We start from the raw sequence: 24,974 nt of genomic DNA on the forward strand, positions 1-24,974 counted from the left end.
GAATGAAGAACACCAAAGACACAACCAAAGTATTAGCCCAAGAGACAGAAAGGGTCACATAAACCAGAGACTGCATCAGCCTGAGACCAGAAGAAGTAGATGGTGCCCGGCTACCATCAATGACTGCCCCAACAGGGAACACAACAGAGAGTCCCTGATGGAGCAGGAGAAAAGTGGGGTGCAGAACTCAAATTCTAGTAAAAAGACCAGACTTAATAGTTTGATTGAGACCAGAGGACCCCTGAAGACATGGGCCCTGGACCCTCTGTTACCCCAAAACTAAAATCTTTCCCTAGGCCAACTCTTCAGACAAAGGTTAGATTGGACTATGGGACATAAAATGATACTCATGAAGAGAGTGCTTCTTAGCTCAAGTAGATATATGAGACTAAATAGGCAGCTCCTGCCCAGAGGTGAGATGAGAAGGCAGAGAGGGTCAGGAGCTGGTTGAATGGACACGGGAAATCTGGGGTGGAAAGGTGGAGTGTGCTGTCACAGTATACGGAGAGCAACTAGGGTCACATAACAATGTATGTATAAATTTTTGTATGACAGACTAACTTGAATTATAAACTTTCACTTGCAGTACAACAATAAAAAAAAAAAAAGACAAGGAGTTTAACTAGATTATGTTAAAGGATCACTAAGATCTCTTCCATATATATTTACTGGTTATTTATAATATATTTACATATTCATGTGATAGATATATGATCTTAATATTTTCACTACACCTAGCTTCTTTATGTAACTATTTATTCCTGACAAAAAACTTTTATATTATGTGTGGTCCCATCAGTGAGACATACCAAACTTGGCTAATGCTTGAAGTAAAGAGTCTTCAATGCCTTTCAAATGACTTTTGATTTCTTCAAAACAAACAAACAAACAAACCTAACCCCATTGTCTTCAAGTTGATTCCAACTCAAAGCAGCTACGAATTACCTCACACCTTTTTCAACATTTTCAAATATTTTATACTTACTTTAGGTAAAAATTTAGAACTATATTAAGGAAACAAAAAGCAGAAAATAAAACTGCTTGATAAAATATGAAAAAAAAAAAACCAAAAATACATGGCAACGTTAGAGTTTTCTTTTGGGTAAATAGGAGGGATTTTCAAAGAGACTACAAAGCTAGTTTTCAATGTGTTCCTATAACGGAATAGGGAAGAAGATATGAAAATATTCCCCAATATCACCAATCATCATCTTGGTTAGAAAATTCCCAATCAAATCTAAGTATTAAAATGTTCAGAATATTGAGGAGGATGCAAAACTTCCCAAGCAGCTCCCTTCACTGTGAGTCATGATCTTGGACAATGCAAAGCTATTTCTTAAAACACTAAGGGTTAGAGAGGAAACCCCATGGCTCCATCATCTCCTGGCCAGTCAGGGCAGCATGGCTTTTAAATAGTTTTTTGTCTGTTGTAGAGGTTCCTTCCCATTCTGTCTGTATTTGCTCTTGTAACATTCTAGACCCTGGATTACTTAAGGGTATTTAAAAAAAAAAAAAAAACCCAAAGGTTTCATATTACATAGAGACAAAAGAATAAAGCAAACTAGAACAAAAAGAAGATAGTTTGTCTACTTGGTCAGGTTTTTCTTTGTTCATTCGTAATTGATTTTGACTATTTTATTCCTTATTAAGTACCCCATTTCCCTCACTTAATCTGTTTGCAATCACAGTATGTCTCCTCATTATCACACTCAGTGTTTGTCACAGTGAACAATCCAAGGACTTGGTCCCTGTGCACCACAAGTTAATGAGAAAACCAGTAGGGAAATGTCATATCTACCATGTATCATGGTAGGAAAGAAGAGAGATTCATAAATCTATTTTGAACAGATTTTTGTTCTGTAACCTTGAATTATTTCTAAAGAGATTACTTACCCCAGTAGTTGTAAAACTGCTTCTTTTTATCACCTTCCATTGCTTTCTGGAATAAATGTAACAAGTAAGCTCATAGTTTGGATGCTGAAGCTTTTTGGAAATTGGGACTCTGATTAATACTATCTTTTTGTTTCACGAAGAAAACACTATGCTTTGTTCTTTCAAATGAAGACTATCATGCAGCATATAGCTATGACACATAACTTGTGGATTGACATTACTGTAAATTATAGGTCTATACCCTTAGCTGAGCTTTAATCCTGCTTGGAAACTCTTTGGCCCATCTAGTCAGTGACAGCTCACAATCCAATTGGAGGTATTCTAAGCGTTTGCCAAAACCCTTGAGCTAACATTTCCAAATGACCTTGTCCTTTCCTCATGTAAATCTCTGGGCTATCAAGGTGGGCATTCAGTCACCTGCTATCTTCTTTGCAGCCTAGGCCTGCCTCAGGTCCTGGCACTAAACAGGCCCTCTATAAGTGTTTGTGGAAGGAGTGAATGTGCGATAGCAGGAACATGTCTCCTCCTATTTTCCAAATGCTGTGGAATTAAGTGATTTAAAGTATTTTGTTGTTTCAATAAAAACTTTTTAAATGAAAAATATCTACTTCATTATTCACTGAGTCTGATAGGAAAGTCATGCTTTGTGCATTACTAAAATATTTGTGTGAAACATACTCCGTTAATTATTTCCCATGAAATAATCAGTTTACTAATTTTGAATCTGACAGCAATTATGTTGTAAGCATCTGTTCCAAGGGAAAAAAGACAGAGAGAAAATATTTGCCAGCTGAACAAACTAGAAAATGTTAGCGGCATCGGTTCTTCCTACTAGTGATTTTTATTAATGGAGACCTGCTGATGGATTATTTGACTGTAGCACACACGGATTCCACAAAGTATCAAGCATTCTCTCGCTCTCTTTTTGATGCTGAAGATTAACAAGCACAAATAAACGAACAAAGGTGAGAGTTTTGTTAAAGTCCCTACATCTTACCCCACCACTGTTTCCTTAATTTTTATTATCTTAAAATAGGAACTGTCAAACATTCACAATGCTTGTATAATTTTCTCAAGCACTGCTGAGACACAGATATTTTGGTTTAAGATGAGCTTGTCTTACTGTGAAGATTTATGTGGCTATAAAATAATTTCTGAAGAAAGTTTACTGAATTCTGTTGAGAGGGAGTAAGATCTTCAATGGAATAAAATAGAAAACCAGAATTTTAGGTACAAGTAATAATTTTACTTTAAGTAAAATCTACTGGAGAAAAGAAAAAGAAGTTAGTCATTAGAATAAATTATTAGAAATATTAATAGTGTTATACAGAATTCCTGGCATTTTAGATTATGTTAAAAAATATCCAGTTGTCTCATGATTATTTTGAGATATTAATTTCATCCAAGTATGTAACTGGTGCAAACATCCTTGAGTAGCTGAAATAAGGAAGCTCTAATTCTGGTTCTTTGTTCTACTGCTAAATGAATTTTAGCAAATTTCTCTGTAATTCTTATAAATAAAGGCTAAGGAAACAAACTCGGTCTGTATAATTCATTAAGGGAAGTGTACACAAGCTTTGTACCTAAGAATTCCTAATTATTTTATTACTTTATCACTCTATTACTTTATTGTTTATAGAAGGAGGAATGAATTGTTCCACTGATTTTACTATCTTTAGAGTGACATCAAATGAGGATAGTTTCTTCAAGAGTGTGCTTTAATTGAGTAATTAGAGAATAGGACAAGAAATACAAACCATACTTTCATTATGAAAACAATTTGGTGGTGACAAAAATGTTACTGCCTGAAATAAAACCAATTTATTCTTGATAAGAAATTACTGATAAAGTGCCAGCTGATAGCCCACTCTCTCTCAGCAACACACTCCTTTTTTTGACCATCAGCATGGTCACTGGTATAAGGGTTTGCCGGATAAAAGTGGAAGCAGGGTACAATTGCATGGTTGTAACCGAGCTCTTAACATGCTACCATTTGACTGACATTCTTGCCAGAAAATCTTAATCAGGGAACACAGGTAAATGATATCACTGCTGAGGTTAACTGTCTTGGGTTGAAACTCATGTAAAAACAAGAAAGCAGCTGGCATTTACCCAATACAGAGCAGCAAATTGTCACCTACAATTTTTAGGTGCTGAGCTTAACTGAAGGTCCCTGGGTGGCACAAAGGGTTTGTGCTAGACTACTAATCTAAAGGTTGTCAGCTCAAATCTGATGGCATCACTAGGGTTGGTGTCACCCAGTGAGGTAACTCACAGTGTAACCCTTCCCGCATGGGCCTCCTCCTGTACCAGATCATACAGAATCCTTAGTAATGTTTTTTGTATTAGTGTTACTTGTAAGTCATAATTCTCATATATCATGAATGTAATGTCAGTAGTAGTGACATAAACAACAAGCAAAATTAAAACTACACTTTTAAATTATAATATCATATGCACAGCTTAAAAGTATTTACATTTACATAGTTTCATGTGGTTAAAGTGAAAATTTGGTAAGAAAACAATAGAATTTGAAGAAAAACATTTAAGAACTACATTAAAATTATGTTCATTTTAACGGTAAACTTTACCGTTACATGAGGTAACATTAATGGATTAGGTTTGCATTATCATTAATGGCCGAAATGATGCAGAATTTGTAGACAAATGCATATGGAAATATATTCGTAAATGAAATAATACCACAAAAATAAACAGGAACAAATACACAAGCATTTCAGCACTTAGTGAAGATCTCGACTAAATCAGAACTTTCCTTTCCTGGCCTTCAAAGCTGTGGACTTGTGAATGACTTCATCAAAATTAATGCTTTTAACCAACTCACTTTTTAATGTGTCACTATTTTTTTAAACCATAATTCAAACTTAAATGCTGAAAATGTCATTAAAATCAGATATATATTTGTAAGACAGTGATGTTTTTAAAGAAAATTTTAAAGACTAAAATTTAAAAAAAACTGAATTTAAGATTTAAGTTGTTTCCAAACATGTATCAAAAAACATAGCATTTCCCCCACTTCATGTTTTAAACTGTCAGTTTCTCTAGTTATCAAAGAGTTATAAAATCAACTATTGTTATATATCTAAGTTTATTATCAACTTTTATCTTAGAATAATATGTGATACATAGTTTTAAATTGCTTAAATATAATATTTCTTAGATTAGATGAATACTAACAAAAAAATTGTTTTGTAAAATCTTTCTACCTTGAATTACATTATTAGTTTCAACGTTATTAGTAACTGAGCAGAAGCTTTTTTTGATTTTTCTCATTTTCCTTTAATTACAATTTCATCCTCAAAAAAGGTTATTGATATAGGTTCACAAATACTAATTACCATAACATTGTAGCTAAAACACCAGAAAATATGACCAAATTAGCTGCTATAAAAACACTGGCAGCAATGAAAATTACAGCAGCATACTTGTAGCACATGCAGACAAACCACAGGATTCTAAGCATTATTGTAATTGGGTGATAATGACAGCTTTGACCAGAGGTTCAAAAGTTCAAAAAGTAAATTAACATAGAGTTTTAGCCTTGTAGGTATATTGACACATGTAAGCTGAGCTTATGAAAATTTTTGTTGATGTTATAAAGAGCTCAGCTGTTAACAAAAAGGTTGGCAGTTCGAATCCACCAGCTGCTCTTTGGAACCCTATGGGGCAGTTCTACTGTATACTGTAGGGTCACTGTAAGCTGGAATTGACTATATGGCAATGGGTTTTTGGTTTATAACTAGCTACAGGGATATTTTTATAAAAAATAAGACATTTCTGCAGAAATACTACACAAAAATTTTATAAATACTCATTTTGGTGTCACCCCCTCTGAGAGTGTCACCTGGTGTGGTCCGCACACCCCTCCCTCCCAGTGACACCACTGTTCAAACTTACCCAGTGGAAGAAAGGCCTGCTTTTATAAAGGCAGATTCCTAATTTACCTACAAGTATTAACAACGGCATATTAGAAGGCCAGAGCTCCTAAAATACACTGGAAAATATCCTTTCTTAATAAGAACTGAAGAAATAATTTAGGATTTTAGTCTCAGAACTCTCAAAAGACAGCTGTAGCATAAAACCATTTGAAGGAAAAGATTTGGACAATGAACACTAGTCTAAAAACAACTGCGCAAAAATTTGCCCCTTAGATAATGGGATTTGAGAGGTTCTCAAATGAAACTATTGAACAGTATTCCCTACATATGTCAACAACCACATATTATGTTTAAATATATTGTTGTTGTTAGGTGCCGTTGAGTTGGTTCCAACTCATAGAGACCCTATGTACAACAGAATGAAAAACTGCCAGGTCCTGCACCATTCTCACAAGCGTTGTTATGTTTGAACCCATTGTTGTAGCCTCTGATTCAACCCATCTCATTGAGGGTATTCCTCTTTTTATGTTTAAATATAGCAATCAAAAAACCATACTGAACCATTCATTTCTTGATACATTGCAAAGGTGCTTAATTTAGAGTATTAGTTGGGAACAGAGGGTAGCCCTGGCTGTCTGGGACACACATTGATGAGGGAAGTCTGGGGAGGTGTCAGACGCAGGTCATTGCAATGTGGTTTCTGTTCTCACCACTAAATGCTGGTGATTCTTGTCTAGTCTCTGAATAGTCGTCTCATTTTATTCATGAAATGTGACAAGGTAACTGGTTTATGTCTGAGACGTTATTCACAGTATAGGGACTAAACTAGAACCTGTGGGAGACACAGCTACCAATCTGTCCCAGGCCAATGTGCTTTCAGCTCCATTGCTCATTTATAGAATCACAGAACTAAAGAGAATTGCTAAAGGGGTTTTAAAAAATGTTTTTATAGCTGAAGTCTTGAAACTTATTCTGGTATGGTGTACTTACTTATAGTTCATTTATCAATAGGAATCATGATATGCTGGCATACTGGGCATTTCAAAGGCAAAGGATATCAGTAACTTATTTTCTACATGAAAATTCTGGTGGCCGATCCTCAAGTCTTTTGTCTTATTTCCTTAGTGTATCTTACTAGTGTATTGAACTGGCATTTCATATATCTTTAGCTATAATTCAGAATGTGTGGCCAGAGGTTGTGGCCATATTATCAATCACATCGGGAGCTAGAGTTAGCTGATTGACTATGGTCTATCATATGGGAATGTCTAATCTAAACTATTCCCTTCAAATGAAACTACTTCTAAAATATCCTAAAGTCATAAGAAATGTCAATTTTTTAAAGATCTATGGGGTACTTGATTCAATAACCTTCAGAAAACTTGGACAGTATCTAGTCATGCTCACTCCCTAGAAATTCACTATGATACATTTATCTTTTATTTCAAATTCACAACTAATTACTTCAATGTATTTAAGAAATCTCTGAATGAAGACATTACTCAGTCACTTAGACTAAAATTAGAATAGCTTTATGCAGACTAATAACTCAAGGTGTACTTTGCATGATGATTGGTGTTCCTCTTTTTCCCTCAAAGGTCAGAGAAACTAGGGAAATTCTGAGACTGTGTTTTCTACCACTCATTAGAATATTGGGGCTTGAAAGCTGAAAGGCAATAAAACAACCAAAAGCATGTCATGAATATAACCTATGAAGTAAATGCAGGAATTTTCCCTGTATTTCTCAAATATTGGAGTATAAACTTTGTTCTGAATGCTAAATTTCAGTCTTGGATTAAAAATAAATAAATAAAAATAAAAATAATGAAAGTCAATTTCTTTCCTTGGTTTAAGTGTTTAAAATGACCTATTTTCCTCCAGAAAGCACCAATATAAATTATTTTTCAAGTTTTAATAGATACTTTCTTTCTACATATATGTTGGACAAGATTCTGAAAGATAATACTCCAAGAGAAATCTAAGTTACTAGATTACAGAACTAAGTCAGCTTTCTCAGGTGGCTAGAATAAATTTATAGATGGGTACTCTAGATGTTCCCAAGAGCCTCACCTCATTACTATATTCCATTCAGTCTTTTAATCAGAAAATGCTGTTATTTATTTATTTTTTTATTCTAACGAGACCATGTTATTGTTGTTGTGTGCCCTGGAATCGAGCAACCCTGTATTACAGAGTAGAACTGCCCTATAGGATTTCTTAGGCTGTAATATTTATGGGGGTAGATCACCAATCTTTTCTCCCTTGGAAAAGCTGGAGGGTTCAAACTGCTGACCTTTCGGTTATTAGCTGAGCGCTTAACCACTGTGCTACAAGGGCTCATTAACGAGACTATACTTGTTGCTGTCAGAGTCAATTCCAACTCACAGTGGCCCTAAAGGACAGAGTAAAATTGCCCTATAGGGTTTCAAAGAAGCAGCTAGTGGATTTGAACTGTCAAACATTTGGTTAGCAGTCGATCTCTTAACCACTGTGCCACCAGGGCACCATCCTGTTGCCGATGAATTGATTCCGACTCATAGCGACCCTACAGGACAGAACAGAGCTGCCCCATAGGGTTTCCAAGCAGCAGCTGGTGGATTCAAACTGCCGACCTTTTGGTAGCCTGAATAACCACTACACCACCAGGGCTCCCCAGGGCACCACAGGCAGGTAAAATTTAGCAAGCATTAGTTTCACTATTTTGTAGATTCTTGGCACAAGTTATTTATCAATACTTATCAGTTTGATCAATTAATAAATTGCTGGGAGGACAAGTTATCCCAGTTCTGTCCTCATTATTTAGAATTCAAGCCTCCCTTTTTGACATGGTTTCCCTCTTGCTGAACATAAACTTGTGAAAAGAATACAGAGAAAAGAAACCCAGGTCAATCTAAGAGAAAGGGAGAAGACTGAGGATTTATGCCCAAGAGGAATTTAACTTTAAATGAATCTTGAAGAAAGCCTAGAAATGATCCAGGTGGAGAAGAAATAAAAAAGCATACCAAGGAGATAAACCACAGCGTGTCAATTTCACAGAGGTGCCTTAAAGGCTTCCCTACTCCACAAAAGAACTTCTAGATATCTTGCAAAGCCTTTTAGTGTCAAGGAGTGATACTCATGAACTGCAAAAGCTTGTTGCCCAGGGGCAGGCTGGCGGCTCTGTTTTTCACAGTTTCTGGTTTGAGGCATACAAGTGTATTTATATTTTCACATTCCAAAATGGAATCAGAACAATCAAGGGTAACCAGATTAAGATCTCAGGAAACATTGCAATGCCAGAAAGATGAATATCAAGGTCCACCAGTGAGGAAGGAAATATTCCATCATGAAAATTTCATGAGATTTAAAAATATCTACTATGCAGTGTCTAGCTACTCAGAAACATTAAACTGAGACACATGTAAAGAGATACAGTCCAGCTGTGTTGCTCATTGGTCAAAATAGAAACCATATGGAAATATTTTTTGGCATAAGACTAAATTTAAAACAAGCAAGTCATTTTCAGAAAGCTGTTGAAGTGAATATTTTCATTTCCAAAGTTGTTTTTTAAAATTGCTTTTCCTCATGTGACTTTGAGTTGATTCAATACACCAAGATAATCCATTTGACTGATCACAGTAAACTCAATTTCTTTAGGTCTACTGACAGTCTATTCCAGCCTATACTGCTACTGGGGGTTCTATGGGGAGCCTAGCCTGATTCATATTATTCTGAAAACATATGAAAATCACATGAAACTATTCTGCAGAGGAGCACGCTAATTTGACATAGTCTTTTATTTTTACTCTCATTTAAAACTGACAGATTTTCACACCTGAAAGATGAGTGCAGTAACTGAAGTCTGAGAAATAGTATTTTTGTTTTAGTCTCAAAACTGAAAAAACATTGATGCCGGAGTTTGTGTGAAAATACTATCTGTTCATTTGTTAGGTACCACACAGAAATCAGATATTCTAACAAGAAGCTAATATGCGTTCTTTTTTAATAGCAAATTATGCCTGACCAAATGAATTTTTGTAATAGAGTGACAGTTACTCAGATAGGAGGTTAGCTACATGTCAATTGATTTGATTTCTGTAAGGTTTGTTATCCCTTCCATGGTATTTATATACAGGAGCTAGAAATTATGGTATTAATCATTATACTGTCAAGTAACCACACAGCTAGGTTAAGGGATGTATGCCAAACATAAACATCAATGATCTAGAAAAACTCTGGGAAACATGAGAAGGACTATTAAGTGATATCCTATTGTTCAACATTTTTATTTAATGACAAAAATAAGGAAATAAGGATACTGATCATGCAATACGCAGATCATTAGAAAATTTTCTTATATTTTGCATGAAAGGAAATAATTCAAAAGTTATTTAGTCAACTAAAGTGACAATGTAAAACAATACTTATCATCCCAAGATGAGATGAAATTACTAGGGATAAATTCAAGGCAGTGCATTTAAAACCAACAACATAAAGATAAGATGGGGAATTTCTGCAACAAATTAAGTATAACACAACCAATTTCTGAAAATCCCAAGTGATCACAAGTTGAATATGAATTGACAGTATATCATCATTATGAAGAAAGCCAATATACTTATGGACATTATGCTTGAAATACAAAAGATCTAGCAAAACAACTTGCATAGAATAAAAGTGTATGTGTGTGTGAGTGCATGTATAATGTTGCTGTTAGGTGCCATCGGTCAGTTCTGACTCATAGCAATCCTATATGTACAACAAAATGAAACACTGCTTGGTATAACATATAGTATTAATATATTAGATGATATATACTTTGTTATTTTGTCAGTATATATATAATACACTAATAACCATTGCCGTCTATTCCCTCTCATAGTGACCCTGTAGGACAGAGTAGAACTGCCCCATGGGGTTTCCAAGGAGCAGCTGGTTGATTTGAACTGCCAACCTTTTGGTTAGCAGCCCAGCTCTTAACCATTGTGCCACCATGGCTCCAATTCATGTTTACAACATATAAACACGACTTAAGGAATCATTCTTCCACAATTTGAACTTACAGAAAGAGCAATGCAGCAACAAAATTTTTGAATGTTTAAAAACTGAATAAATCCAAAGATAGGGCAAATTCCGTAGCCTGAATGGCTGTATACCAAATTGATATGTGTATGTGTGTGGAGGGTCGTGTATGTGCATGCACACACAGGTATGTGTATCTTTTACCGTTAAAAAAAATTTAGATGAGTATGTGTTAATTTACTTATGGTCTTGAAGAATATGAAGAATATTTACATTCTAACAGAAAATGACTTTAAGGCAGGAATATTTCAGTGAGCTATTTTAATTATCATGATGATCAAAGGTTAAATGAGCCGCCTTAGGAAGTTATGAAGAAGATATTCCTGAGGAATATATGAAAATAAAGTACAAATGTTTATTGTGGTGATTTGAATATTCATCTGTGTAAGGACAACCAAAGTACACCACCACTGAAACTCAGAGCCCAAAAGAATCAAAATGGTTATTCATGTCCATGCCCACGTGTTAAAGGTTACACATCTGAGACTCAAGGATGTAAACAATCTTGTCGAAGTTCAGAATAGGTGAGGTTTTTATTGACCTTCCCTAGAAATCATACTCCTAAATGATACTTAAAACTTCTGTAAACCAGTGTTCTCAGTTTGTATCAATGTGTAAGTCCTTTTTAAAGAACATAAGAACATTTTCTAAGAACCTCCATAACATATCTGAGAACTCCATTTTGAGAACAATCACTGGAGGTCATGAGTGATGTCCCAAGTATTTCAAATGAAAATTCTTAATCCCAACCAAAAAAGGGAATTTTTTCAAGTCAGTCATGTAGTCAATGAATGTTACTGTCACATGTTTCTTTTGTAGTCATCAGATTATCCTCACAGCTAGAAAAGATTTGGAAAATTTTTCAAATATAAGAGTAGCTTATATATTCTCCACTAAAACATAAATATCAAAAATCACAAGTAGTATTCATTGTTATAAAAATTTTAAAAATCTGTATAAACTCAATTTATCTTTCCCTTAAAAATCTTTCTGATGGAAATATTTGTTTGCTTACAAAAATGTCAAATAACTTTAGAATTATTTATTATGGCAGTGACTTCACAGAGAATTATGTATTTTTATCAGTATCAATAATCATCTGTGATTCCTCAATTCAAGTGTTTATCTTGATTATTAAAAATAGTATCTTGTCAAAATATAATGGCAGTATAAACCATACCCATGGTGGTGAGTTGATTCCAACTCATAGCAACTATAACCCATGGCAGTAGAGTCAATTCCGACTCACAGTGACTCTATGGTACAGAGTAGGACTGCCCCATAGGGTTTCCAAGGAGCAGCTGGTGGATTTGAACTGCCAACCTTTTGGTTAGCAGCCAAGCTCTTAACCACTGTGCCACCCACTACTGTAAGGAGCCCTGGTGGCACAATGGTTAAGAGCTCCACTGCTAACATAAAAGTCTGCGGTTCTAACTCACTAGCTGCTCTGCAGTAAGAAAAGTCCTGGCGATCTGCTCCTGTAAAAATTTCAGCCTAGGAAATCCTATGGGGCAGCTCTACTCTGATAGGGTTGCTAGGAGTCGCAACTGATTTGACAGAACACAGCAACAAGAACATAGCACTACTACAGAAATATTTATATCAAAATAAATACTTATAATGAGATGACAAAATAGTACAGAGATATTATTTTACTGAAGTAGAGTTAAAATAATAAAACAAACAGCTTGCAAATATTTATGAAATATTGAAGACTTAAATATCTCATTTTTAGATTAAATATTTTAATATTAATTCATAATAACAGATAGGGAGAAATGATACAACCAGAACTGATTATAAACAGATCTAAAACTTAAGAATATTAAGCTCTTAAATACAAATCTCTGAATAGAGATATTATTTCAGAAATAAAAATATTATATTCAATATGTTAAATTCTTCTATACTTGTGTATATATATCAAAATTCACTTTTTTGTGAAAAAGAAAGAAAAAAAGTCTCAACTTTATATCCATATGTGTGGGTCTATATGTTTGTATAAGCATAGACAAAAAGAATATTAACTATGGTTACTTCAGGGACTTGTGATGAAAGGGAACTATCTCTATTTACTCTGTATACCTTTATGTACTTAGAATTATTACCATGAGCATATATTAGCTTTACATTTTTGAAATATACTGTTAGTATATAAAATAAGTTTATAAAGCCAAAATTTTACATTTACTTTTTCTTCCTGACACCTCCTATTCCTACCCTTTAAAATATTTGTAATAACAAAATAAAACTAAGCAAATCAAAATGGAAATAATATAAAGGTCCACCAAACAAGATTTATAAAATCAATTATAAGAAAGAGCACAGTGCTGTGCTTATTAAAAATAATGTATTATATCTATAAGTACTGCTAACTATATAATAAGATATATTCATTTACAAAAACAAAGTCCAGAGGAATACATATGATTCTAGTTGTAGAACTACAAACAAAATTTACATATATATGTTTATACATATAAACATAATTTTACAATATGCTGATCTATCTACCTATCTACCTATCTATCTATCTATCATCTATTAGTTCCTGGAAGAATTCTCAAGAAATTATCTACAGTAGTTTAGTAGCAGAACTGAGGGTCCACTTTCCACACTGATTTTTTCCCCACTGTGTTAAACAAAATAAGACGATAAAGTATAATTATCTTACTCAAAACCCTTAGATTTTGTTATTATGTATCAAATTAATCATAAAAATAGGATTTTTTTGCCTATCTCTAAATATTTTATAAAATATACTTTGACATATGTCAACATTTTTTCAGGAGATTTTAAGTTGTACATTGATAATTTTATTATAAATATATAAAGGAAAAACCTTAATTTTCCTATCTTATAGTCACATTTTTAAAGTTTCAACAAGTAATTTTAAAGTTTCAAAAGCCCCCTTTCACTCTTAAGGTTTTATGAAAACTGTTTAATTGTTCCCAAGGAAAACTAAAATATTAAGAAAATAAATAAATAAGTAAAAGTTGGCCATGCAGGGCTTCTGAAGAACTACCAGTGAAAAAGTTGGCATCCCAAACCAGTTTATTGCATCCATGTATCCTCTTAAACTAGTAGATATATCTTTTACTTGTCCCTATAAGTTTATCCTTTCGCTATTTTGCAGGATTCTTTTAAAATCATAACTAGCTATATTATTTTCTCCTGTTTCATTTGCTATCTAAAAACTTCTCTTTGTGCCCATAAACTTTTTGTTTTCCAAATCACTTAAACTTTCTAACCGTAATTGTAGTACTTACAAGAGCTTTCTTATTTTTCGACATTGTGATTATGCCTTCTCTAAAATGTGTGTCCTGGGTGCTCTAAACCTTTCATGAGAGTTATCAAATTCCAGTAATCAACAGAAGATATGAAACATTCTAAGCTGGTTTGCTAAACTGTATTAACCACAGATTTTGTTTAGAGATAATTCAAAGGAGATGTAAAATAAATACTTAAACAACAGGTCTTCGATTTCATATCGCATGTATCTTCTTTATTTCATCAGTGTTTACACTCCTTATTTTCTTTGAGGATTCTATGGCTTTATAGAGAACACATATTATGTTGAAATACTACTGATTACTTTCCCAATACATCATGTGTACCAATTTCCATTCCATTTGAAAGATGAAAGGCCACTTTAGAGCTATTTTTATGTCTCTGGCCCACAGTTTAGAACTCAGTCACTTGACTCTTTAAGTGGGACTGTGTAGATTTATGGAGTCTCTGGTGGCACTCAGCTGCTAACTGAAAAGATCGCAATTCAAGTCCTCCCAGAGGTGGCTCTGAATAAAGAACTTGTAATCTACTTCCAAAAGATCAGCCATTAAAAACCCTACGGAGCACCGTTCTTCTCGGACACACATGGGGTTGCCATAGGCTAGATGGCAAGTGGTTTTTGTTTCATGTAGATTTATGAGCAGGAAGATAGCAAGACAAGTTCTTTCTGGAGCATTCAAAACCAGTCTGGTAAAAAGCACAGTACTCAAAAGAAAGCATAAAATTAATTTCCACAGTGATCAGAGGTTTGGGCTTGTTGTAATTTGGAATAACCTGCTCAGGTATTAGTGAAGTAGTATATATTTATAATAATTATGGAAGAAAAGTGAATAGGACAGATGATAAAAGGGGAGTACTGATGAGCTATGATTAAAAGTCTCTGTAAATTATATGTTTAAAATATCTGCAAAAAGCCTATATGAGTTCACAGATGTTAAACATATATAATTCTACCTAGATTCTAAGTTAATCAATGTTCTCTATTTCAGCCATGTCTATTTCAACAGCTTTGCTGTTGGTATTGAAACCAGAAATATATGTCAGAATCTAGGAGGCGGAAGCCCTAATTCAGAGTAATATTAAACTTTCTCATAGATTCTCAGTCAGAAACTCACTTAGTTAAAAAAAAAAAAAAGTTTATTTTATTTATCTTAATTAGTTCTCAATGGATTGTGGTGTGTGTGTGTGTAAGACAGGTCACAGTGACTTTTTTAAGTTTTTTCTTTAAGTCAAGTAGTACCATAATGCACTGTAAAGTTACTCCATTAGGAATGCATTGTTTTTTCAGAGTAAAAATTCTGATTTCTAGGAATCTTTGTAATTTAAAAAAAAAAACACAGCTGCTTATCTCAAGTGAATATATTTTCTTACTTTGTAGAAACGTCTTGTCAAACACCAAGAGGATGAATGCTGAATAACTATGGCCTAGTAATAAGATTGGAAGGAGCGCTGGTGGCAATAGTTGAGCACTCGGCTGCTAACCGAAACGTTGGCAGTTTGAATCCACCAGCCACTCCACAGGAGAAAGATGTGGCAATATGCTTCTATAAAGATTACAGCCTTGAAAACCCCATGGGGCAGGTATACTCTGTCCTGTAGGATCGCTATGAATCGTAATAGACTCGATGACACCCAATAACATTAATAAGATTGCAACTTAATTGTGTGCCGAGTAACACGATCCAAGAGACTGTCTAGAGGCTTAAAGAAGGATGCGGTAAATTCTTGAAGGAAAGTGTCTCAATAAGAAAACAAAACAAATCAAAAAACACCTTACCACACTCCCAATTACAGTATATGAAGCAAACTATTTCTAATTCTGGGATTGGAAAACCTTTCTCTTCTAGATCTATTATCTGTTGATTTTTACCTGGTCCCCTGACACGCTCTTCTTTCCATGTCCATTGCTTCTACACCTCATTGTTATCATTTTATGAGTAAATTAATCAAAGATCCTAAGTAGTCTTCTGGTCTCCGACACCTCTTCTTGCCTATGTAGAGGCTGCACAGTTAAAAGATGTACTCTCCCAAATTCAGACATCTGTCTGTGCTTTATACGGGATAAAATTGATTACTTTCCCAATTAAACTTGATATTCCAATGCTCAAGGATGGTCTCCATTATTCCACAACTTTACCATGTATTTAATCATTTCATTGCCTATGTTCTCTCTTATGATGCAATAACAATTTCTTCTGTTTTTTTTTTCCTCTCTCTGCCTTTCACCTTCACCCTCCCGCCACCCGATATAATTGCTAGTCTGTTGTTAAAGTTCAGTTCAAATGTTTAGTACACTTTTAAGCCTTCTTTGAGAACCTCAGGGAAAAATTATTCACTCCTCACAATATACTCCCTGTTATGGGTTGAATTATGTCCCCCAAAAATATATGTTTTAAAACACGACCTCTATGCCTGTGGTTATAATTCCATTTGGCAATGGGTCGTCTTTGCTATATTAATGAGGCAGGATTAGTGTAGGGTGTATCTTGAGTCAATCTCTAGTGAGATATAAAAGAGATTAAATAAGCTAGCAGAGAAGAGCGGGGGAAGAGAGATGCTAAGCCACATGAATATCGCCCAGGAGCAGAAGCTCAAAGAGACAAGGACCTTCCTACAGAGCCGACAGGGAGAGAGAAAGCCTTCCCCTAGAGCCGGCACCGTAACTTCGGACTTCTAGCCTCCTAAACTGTGAGAAAATAAATTTCTGTTTGTCAAAGCCACCCATTTGTGGTATTTCTGGGAAAGCAGTACTAAGATACTCCCTTATCATTTGTCTTTCTCACTAGCTACTTATACATACCTCTGTTTCTACCATAAATCCTATGCATTCCTTGAAGGCAGTGGTCGGCTCCTCCTCATTTTTGTATCTATAGTATCTGGCACTCAGTAGGAATTCAATAAAGGTACACAATTGCTTATCTGTGAGTTATGTGCATTATACACTTTTATTAATGCAAGACTGACGTTGGACTTTTGGTCATTTTCTACTTTTAAACAGGAGTTTATTTCTTAGGTTTTTCTTCTGCATTCATGTTAATAAAAGGGAAATGTCGAATAAATTCATAAAAACAGCATCTGTGACTTTGGGGGAAAGCATTAAGGCATTTTATCTCAGCCAGCTTTCTCTCTCACAAGTAGGCCCCTTAACTACAAGTGGGATTTAATTGCTCCTTAAGTACATCTAACATTTATGCTTCCACAATATTGCCCACTAGCCATTTAGCACTTCTGTGGTAGTTTCCTTACCGAAAACTCATCAATTTTACTGTGAATTCTTACTCATATTCAAAAGTATCAGCACAGAAAAATAAAAAAAAATCAGTTGTTTGTTCAATGCCAAGTTCAGCAATTTTTTTTTCAAGAAAGTGAATGAGTTAAAGTAATAAGACATACACTGAAAATCCAAGTTTATGAATAGAGTAATCATTACAAAATAACAGAAACTTACATCTATTTGGAGACTTTACTTAGGCTTCTTCCTGTCTAGAGAAAATATTTAGTTATGTGTTCCATTGTGCCAAGGACAGACTGGCCCTTTCCAGACACTTACCCTCTGACAGCATGAATAAGTCTCAATGATGGATAGGCAGTTCGCACTCTCAGTTTATTCTTAAGAATTAATGCATTAACCCACTCCACGTGCTTCTCTCCTCCTTTGACCATGAAAGCAGGGATCCAAAGGACACTGTCATTCAGCATGGAGAGTCTATGCACAAACTTTTCTCTGTCACTCTCATTCCGGAAGCCTCCAAATGCTCTTTGTACAACTGATGGATTCATGGTAATAAAATCAGATTTAGTTCCCACATCTGCAGCAAACTCCACCACGGGGGCTAAATTACACCTAAAGAGGGGAAAAAATGGACAAATGAAAAATAAATATGAAACATTTACTCCTAAAACAGTCTGCATGAAAATAAGAGTGGGGAACAAATGTAAGACATTTTCACACCAGGTGGGGAGAAAAAAAAAATTAAAGATAATCTCCCTGGTAAAATTACATTTTCACTAAGTGTTCACACATTGAGAAATATTATTCTCAATAAGGATGTGCACCCTTAGTATAGGTTTCAAAGTGTCACTTATATTAATCCCACTTGTCTAAGAATACTCTCTGCTGTTATCTATACAACAGCACATGACAGGAATTCCTAATAGATGATTTTATGATGGTAAATTTACAAGGGCTCTTTTGCCATGCAGTAGGCAATCTAAACTGTATGCTGTTCTATATGTAAGTAAAACACATTGGATTCGAGTTACCAATCTGCACCACTTTTCAAGCTTAAGTCATTTGAACAACTTTATACATGTAAGTAAATGAAGATGGCTTTCCTATACCCTCAGGTTAAGGGAAAAGAACAATTCCCTTGACCATTTTCCACAGCCATATTTGCAATACCCTTCTATAGGCCTAAATGGGAATGCAAAGTAAGAAAAATGGAGTTGTCACATTTAATATGCATTTTGAGATTTTTAAGCAATGCAAAAACTACTTTATGTTCCTTTTGAGGACATCCTGCACACCAAGTGCCTGTCTTCCCTGTTAGGCCACATGCTCCCTCTTGAGAAGTGAGGGAATCTGTGTGTCCTGCACCCATCAGTGGCTCCATGGGAGAAAAGTGTGGCAGTCTGCTTCTGTAAAGATTACAGCCCTGGAAAACCTCTGAGTAGGAATCGATTCAATGGTAACAAGTTCTCAAGAGCTTCACTAAGTGCCTGGACTTGCTTTTCTTCTTGTAAAGAAAGAAAGCTTTGGAAAGCACCTTGAATTTCATATCCAACCAATTAGTGATGCTTCTTTGAGTCTGTCACATAGATCTTTGGGTACTTAACTTTAAAAAGCTATACTTTAAAAACTATTTTTTAACTTTCTAAAAAGGCAAGTTTTAATCAGCTGATAGGTGAAAAATTGTATTTTTAACAAGAGTTTCCTAAACTGAGAAAAAAAAAATTATTTGAATTTATTCAGTCTATACCCCCTTGAAAATAAATACACACATACAGTAGATGGTTTTTATTTTTATTTTTTTCAGCTTTTTAAGGGAAGGGAAAATAAGCCAATTTCACGCTTCTGCAGTTTTGCTTGCATTATGACACTTGCTCACATTTCTCTTCCTCGTGCATTTTGATACATTCATTAAATTATCAAACATGTTAAATTTAATTAAAAAGTTAATGTCTGATGTGCTATTGAAAATACTGGCTTGTATATCCTTTCTTGTCTCTCTTAATTAATACACCTTATTACTTTCCAGATCTCTGACTACATTTAGCAACTAAAAGAAATATCTTTCATGTAACACAATTAAGCAAATTCTGTTACCTAGGGTGAGCTACTCAGAGAAAACAAACAAAAATTAACACATTACTTAGAAATCAATACTCATTTCTGTTTATACATCTTTAATTACACCTACTAAATTATATGACAGAATACTTACTTGTCCCTACCCATGATCCATGCCACTATTTGAAATTAGACATTATTCATCCCTGTCACAGTAAAGATATTATGAACAGGACTGTCCTAAATAAGAACTACTACATGTGAAAAGAAACCAAAGTGAACATGTTACAGTCGGATCCACAGAAGAATGAGAGCTTGATAATCTTAAAATCCTAAAATATACTCCATGCAAGCTTTAAAAGTAGTCTAAAATCCTAATCAATATGAGTATAATACGAATTTGAATACTGTGGGGTAAAGTGCATTCTGAACATCATTATTACGGACATTTTTCCTTCCTCAGGGAAAAGAAGAGAATACTTGTTAACATTACAGTTAATCTCAGAGGAGATGGCTTCAGACATACCTTTCTGCTATAAGAATTCCTCAGCTATATCTTTCAGAGAATTTCAACTGTAGAAACATAACAACTATATTTTCTCTAAAACTGCAAAAATAGTCAGCATCACGACAGTTAAAGACAGCAAAAATAATCATATTCTGCTAAATTACCTGTGTAGGAATAAGGTCAATTACTTTGTGCTTTTCATTGCTTCTCTTATCACATGTTTTACAACCTTCCCCTTCCCCCATGTTTACCAACACTCAGTCTTCTAGGATTGACTCAACCTGTTTCTAAAACATAACTGTATAACCACAAATTTTAAGCATCAATAAGGTTGGGTGTTGTAAAGACAGGTAATTTCCACTTTGTAAGCAAAAAGAAACTAATAGAATGATACTATTTTTGGAGTACGGGTTGACCTGGAAGACAAACCAACATATCTGCTGCAATTAAAGAACAACTGGACCGATAAGCAACATTATGATCAATACAGAAAAGATTGTAATTTGTCAAGGATTTCATTTTACTTGGATCCACAATCAACACCCATGGAAGCAGCAGTGGAGAAATCAAAAGATGCGTTGCTTTGAGCAAATCTGCTGCAAAAGACCTCTTTAAAGTGCTAAAAAGCAAAGATGTCAGTTTGGGACTAACCTGCACACTGACCCAAGCCATGGTGTTTTCAGTCGCCTCATATGCAAATGAAAGCTAGATGATGAATAAGGAAGACTGAAAAAGAATGGACGACTTTGAATATTAATCTATTGAATATAACATGGAATGCCAAAAGAATGAATAAATCTGTCTTGGAAAAAGTACAACCAGAATGCTCCTTAGAAGCAAGGATGGTGAGACTAAGTCTCACAGATTTTGGATCTGTTATCAGGGAAGATCAGTCCCTGGAGAAGGACATCATGCCTGGTAAAGTAGAGGGTCAGCAAAAAAGAGGCAGACCCTCAATGAAATGTTTTGACACAGTGGTTGCAACAATAGGCTCAAGCATAACAATTGTGAGAATGGGCAGTGTTTTGCTCTGTTGTACGTAGGGTCCTTATGAGTTGGAACTGACTCGACAGCACCTAACAACAACAAAGTCAATGGGGTTCTAACTAAAGGAACAACAGAACATCAAAGCTTAATCAATCCACATGAACTTTATTGTAGTTTTTATGACCTGAGCATAGCACAACAGGACATTGTGAGGGATGGCAATTGAGGTACTAAAAACAGTGTGACAGGAAGCAGGGCTAAGATGGCAGAGTAGTCAGACAATTTCAGTGGACCCTCTTACAGCAAAGACCTGAAAAAACAAGTGAATCAATTCTATATGACAATCTAGGAGCCCTGAACATCTAAGGCAAAGTTGAGGAACCAGACTGAGTGGCAGGGGGAGGGAGAGAAGGTTTGGAAGCAGCGAGGAGTTGTCATACCTGACCTGGTGAGAGTCTAAGCCCGTCAGGCCCGATCAGCTCAAGGGTGAGGGGTGAGGCAGGCAAGCAGCAGTACTCGGGAGGCATATTCTGCACTGAGACAGACCCAGCTGCAGACAGTCTACTTGGCCATCCAGAACCAGTGAGAAGCAGCCCTAGATCACCGAAAGATAAGTACTTGTGTCTGGCCTACTGCGCAGATCAAAAATACCCCCCTTAGGGAAAAAGCTCTCTCCCATTTACTTCCTTGCTCCCTGCTCTGCACTGGATCGCAGACCGGCTTCAGCAATCGACAAGCCCCATGGGCCAGAAGTAGGATCCCTCACACAAACGGAGCCATTCTCCCTGCCTTGGAGAGTGAACAAACTAACAAACAGGAGAAAAAATAAACGGCCGGCTCCCCTAAGCCAGGAACCCAGGGTAGGGACAGATCCTTTTCCTAGGCGCAGGCATAAGGGATCATGGACTTTAAGTTTCTTTCCCCCTGCAGAGACTTGTGCGGGCCCATTTCAACAGCATAGGCCCTCATCAGTGCAGTACAACAGGGTACATACCTGAAGTTTAACTTGAACTGTTTCAGCTGTGCAGTGGCAGGTTTGTGACATTTGACACTGCTCTGTTCATTAAGCAGGGTCTTCACCTACCCACACCAGGGGCCTGAGGACTGGTGGCACCACCCAAGCCACCTAGCCACCTGCGACAGGGGTCCAAGAATAAAAGGCGCCTCCCCAGTCCTTACAGCCAACAGCACTGGATGCTCATAGTCTGGCTGCAAAAACCTACCCAACTACACGCTCTAGGGAACAGGGACACGCCTTCCTCTTGGACACTCAGGGGTGACCGTCAGCGCCCTGCCTTGTTCAGAGTGCGTCCACTGCAGCCAGATGCCTGTGACTACATCAATCACCCATGCCTATCTAGGACTGTAGGTGAGAGCCTACACCACACATTTGGTGGCATTCTACCTGGGCATCTGAGCTGAATCCACACAGGAGGAGTGGGTGGACTCCTGAGCTCACATACCTAGTAACAGATCTAACCACCTAGTGACAGGACATTAGAGCTTCAAAGGTGACAATAATCAAACTAGCTCATACAAGCAGCCTATTTAGGCATATCAAAACAAAACAAGAAGCTAGGATACAGCAAGCAAATATAAAATAAAAAAAATTAATAACTTATTGATGGCTGGGAGACAATAGTCAATATCAAATCACATAAACAGGCAATCCATGACGGCTTCAGCAAGCTCCCAAAATAAAGAATCTAGAAATTTTCCAGAGGAGGAAAACTTCCTGGAATTACCAGAGACAGAATACAAAAGATTAATATACAGAACTCTTTAAGACATTAGGAAGGAAATTAAGCAAAATGCAGAACACGCAATAAAGGAAATTAAAAACATTAGAGAACATAATGACAAATTTAACAGGCTGCAAGAATCCATAGAGAGACAGCAATCAGAAACTCAGAAGGTTAACAATAAAATTACAGAATTAGACAACTCAGTAGAAAGTCATAGGAATAGAATTAAGGCAATGGAAGTCAGAATTAGTGAGACTGAAGATAAAACACTTGACACCAACTTATTTGAGGAAAAATCAGATAAAAGGATTTTAAAAAATGAAGAAATCCTAAGAATTATGTGGGACTCTATCAAGAGGAATCACCTACGAGTGATTGAAGTACCAGAACAGGGGGAGATAACAGAAAAAACAGAGAGACTTGTTAAAGATTTGTTGACAAAAACTTTTGTGATATCATGAAAGATGACAAGATATCTAACCAAGATGCTCATCAAACCCCACATAAGGTAGATCCCAAAAGAAAGTCACCAAAGCATATTATAATCAAACTTGACAAAACCAAAGATAAAAAGAGAATTTTAAGAGTGGCTAGGGATAAATGAAAAGTCATCTATAAAGGAGCATCAATAAGAATAAGCTCAGATTACTCAGCAGAAACCATGCAAGCAAGAAGGCAATGGCATGACATATATAAAGCCTGAAGGAAAAAACTGCCATCTAAGAATTATATATCCAGCAAAACTGTCTCTCAAATATGACGATGCAATTAGGGTATTTCCAGATAAACAGAAGTTTAGGGAACTTGCAAAAACCAAACCAAAATTACAAGAAATACTAAAGGGTGTCGTCCAGTTAGAAAAGCAATAACATCAGATAACAACCCAAGACTAGAACACAGGATAGAGCAACCAGACATCAACCCAGGTATGGAAGTTACAAAAATAAATCAAAGCTAAAACACTGAAAATAGGGAAACAGATGTCATATGTAAAAGATGACAACATTAAAACAAAAAAGAGGGACTTTAAAAATGTAGACATAGATTTTGCATATGGAGAGGAAGTCAAGGTGATATAAAGAAATAAAAGACTGGTATAAACTTAGAAAAATAAGAGTAAATATTAAGGTAACCACAAAGGAAACTAACAAGTCCACAAGTCAAAATAAAAACCTAGAAAAATATAAAGACTCAGCAAACACAATATCAACAACAATGAAAAAGATGAAAAGAAAATACATAAAAAGAAAATGACGCAGCATGGAAAATGAAGTGGAACAAAGAAACTGTGAAGGACACACAAAAAAGGACATCAAAATGACTGCACTAAACTCATATCTATCAATAATTACACTGAATGTAAATGGACTAAATTCACCAATAAAGAGACAGAGAGTGGCAGATTGGAGAAAAAACCACGATCAGTCTATATGCTGCCTACAAGACGCATACCTTAGACTTAAAGACACAAACAAACTAAAACTCAAAGGATGGAAAAAAATATATCAAGCGAACAATACTCAAAACAGAACAGGAGTGGCAATATTTATCTCTGACAAAATAGACTTTAAAGTAAAATCCACCACAAAGGATAAGGAAGGGCACTATATAATGATTAAAGGGTCAATACACCAAGAGGACATAACTATAATAAATATTTACCCACCCAATGGCAGGGGTCCAATATACATAAAATGAACTCTAACAGCACTGAACAGAGAGATAGACAGCTCCACAATAGTAATAGGAGATGTCAACACACCACTTTCGGTGAAGGACAGAACATCCAGAAAGAAGCTCAACAAAGACACGAAAAATCCAAATTCTACAATCAACCAACTTGTTTTGATAGACATATACCGAACACTCCACCGAAAAGCAACCAAGTATACTTTCTTTTCCAATGCACATGGAACATTCTCCAGAACAGACCAATATTAGGCCATAAAGCAAGCCTTAACAAAAACCAAAGCATCAAAATATTATAAAGCAGCTTTTCTGACCATAAAGCCATAAAAGTAGAAATCAAAAACAGAAAAAGCAAGGAGAAAAAATCAAACACTTAGAAATGAAACAACACCATGCTCAAAAACTACTCGGTTGTAGAAGAAATTAAGGATGGAATAAAGAAATTCATAGAATCAAACAAGAATGAAAACACATCCTACCAGAACCTTGGCGAAACAACAAAAGTAGTGCTCAGACGTCAGCTTATAGCAATAAATGCACACATCCAAAAAGAAGAAAGGGCCATAATCAAAACATTAACCCTACAACTGGAACAAGTAGAAAGACAGCAG

General features: G+C 35.6%; 1 protein-coding gene across 2 annotated transcripts in view; it reads right to left on the reverse strand.

Moving 5' to 3' along the window:
* ST8SIA4 (ST8 alpha-N-acetyl-neuraminide alpha-2,8-sialyltransferase 4) overlaps positions 1-24,974 on the reverse strand; it is a 143,602-nt gene that overhangs the window by 45,811 nt on the left and 72,817 nt on the right. For both annotated transcript variants that reach the window (XM_004375050.2, XM_023730134.1), the window contains one exon: positions 17,695-17,988. In XM_004375050.2, the coding sequence (XP_004375107.1) occupies positions 17,695-17,988 (294 nt within the window). The remainder of the gene's footprint in view (positions 1-17,694; positions 17,989-24,974) is intronic.

Source organism: Trichechus manatus, unplaced genomic scaffold, assembly GCF_000243295.1.
Source record: "Trichechus manatus latirostris isolate Lorelei unplaced genomic scaffold, TriManLat1.0 scaffold00032, whole genome shotgun sequence".
Classification (NCBI taxonomy): Eukaryota; Metazoa; Chordata; class Mammalia; order Sirenia; family Trichechidae; genus Trichechus; species Trichechus manatus.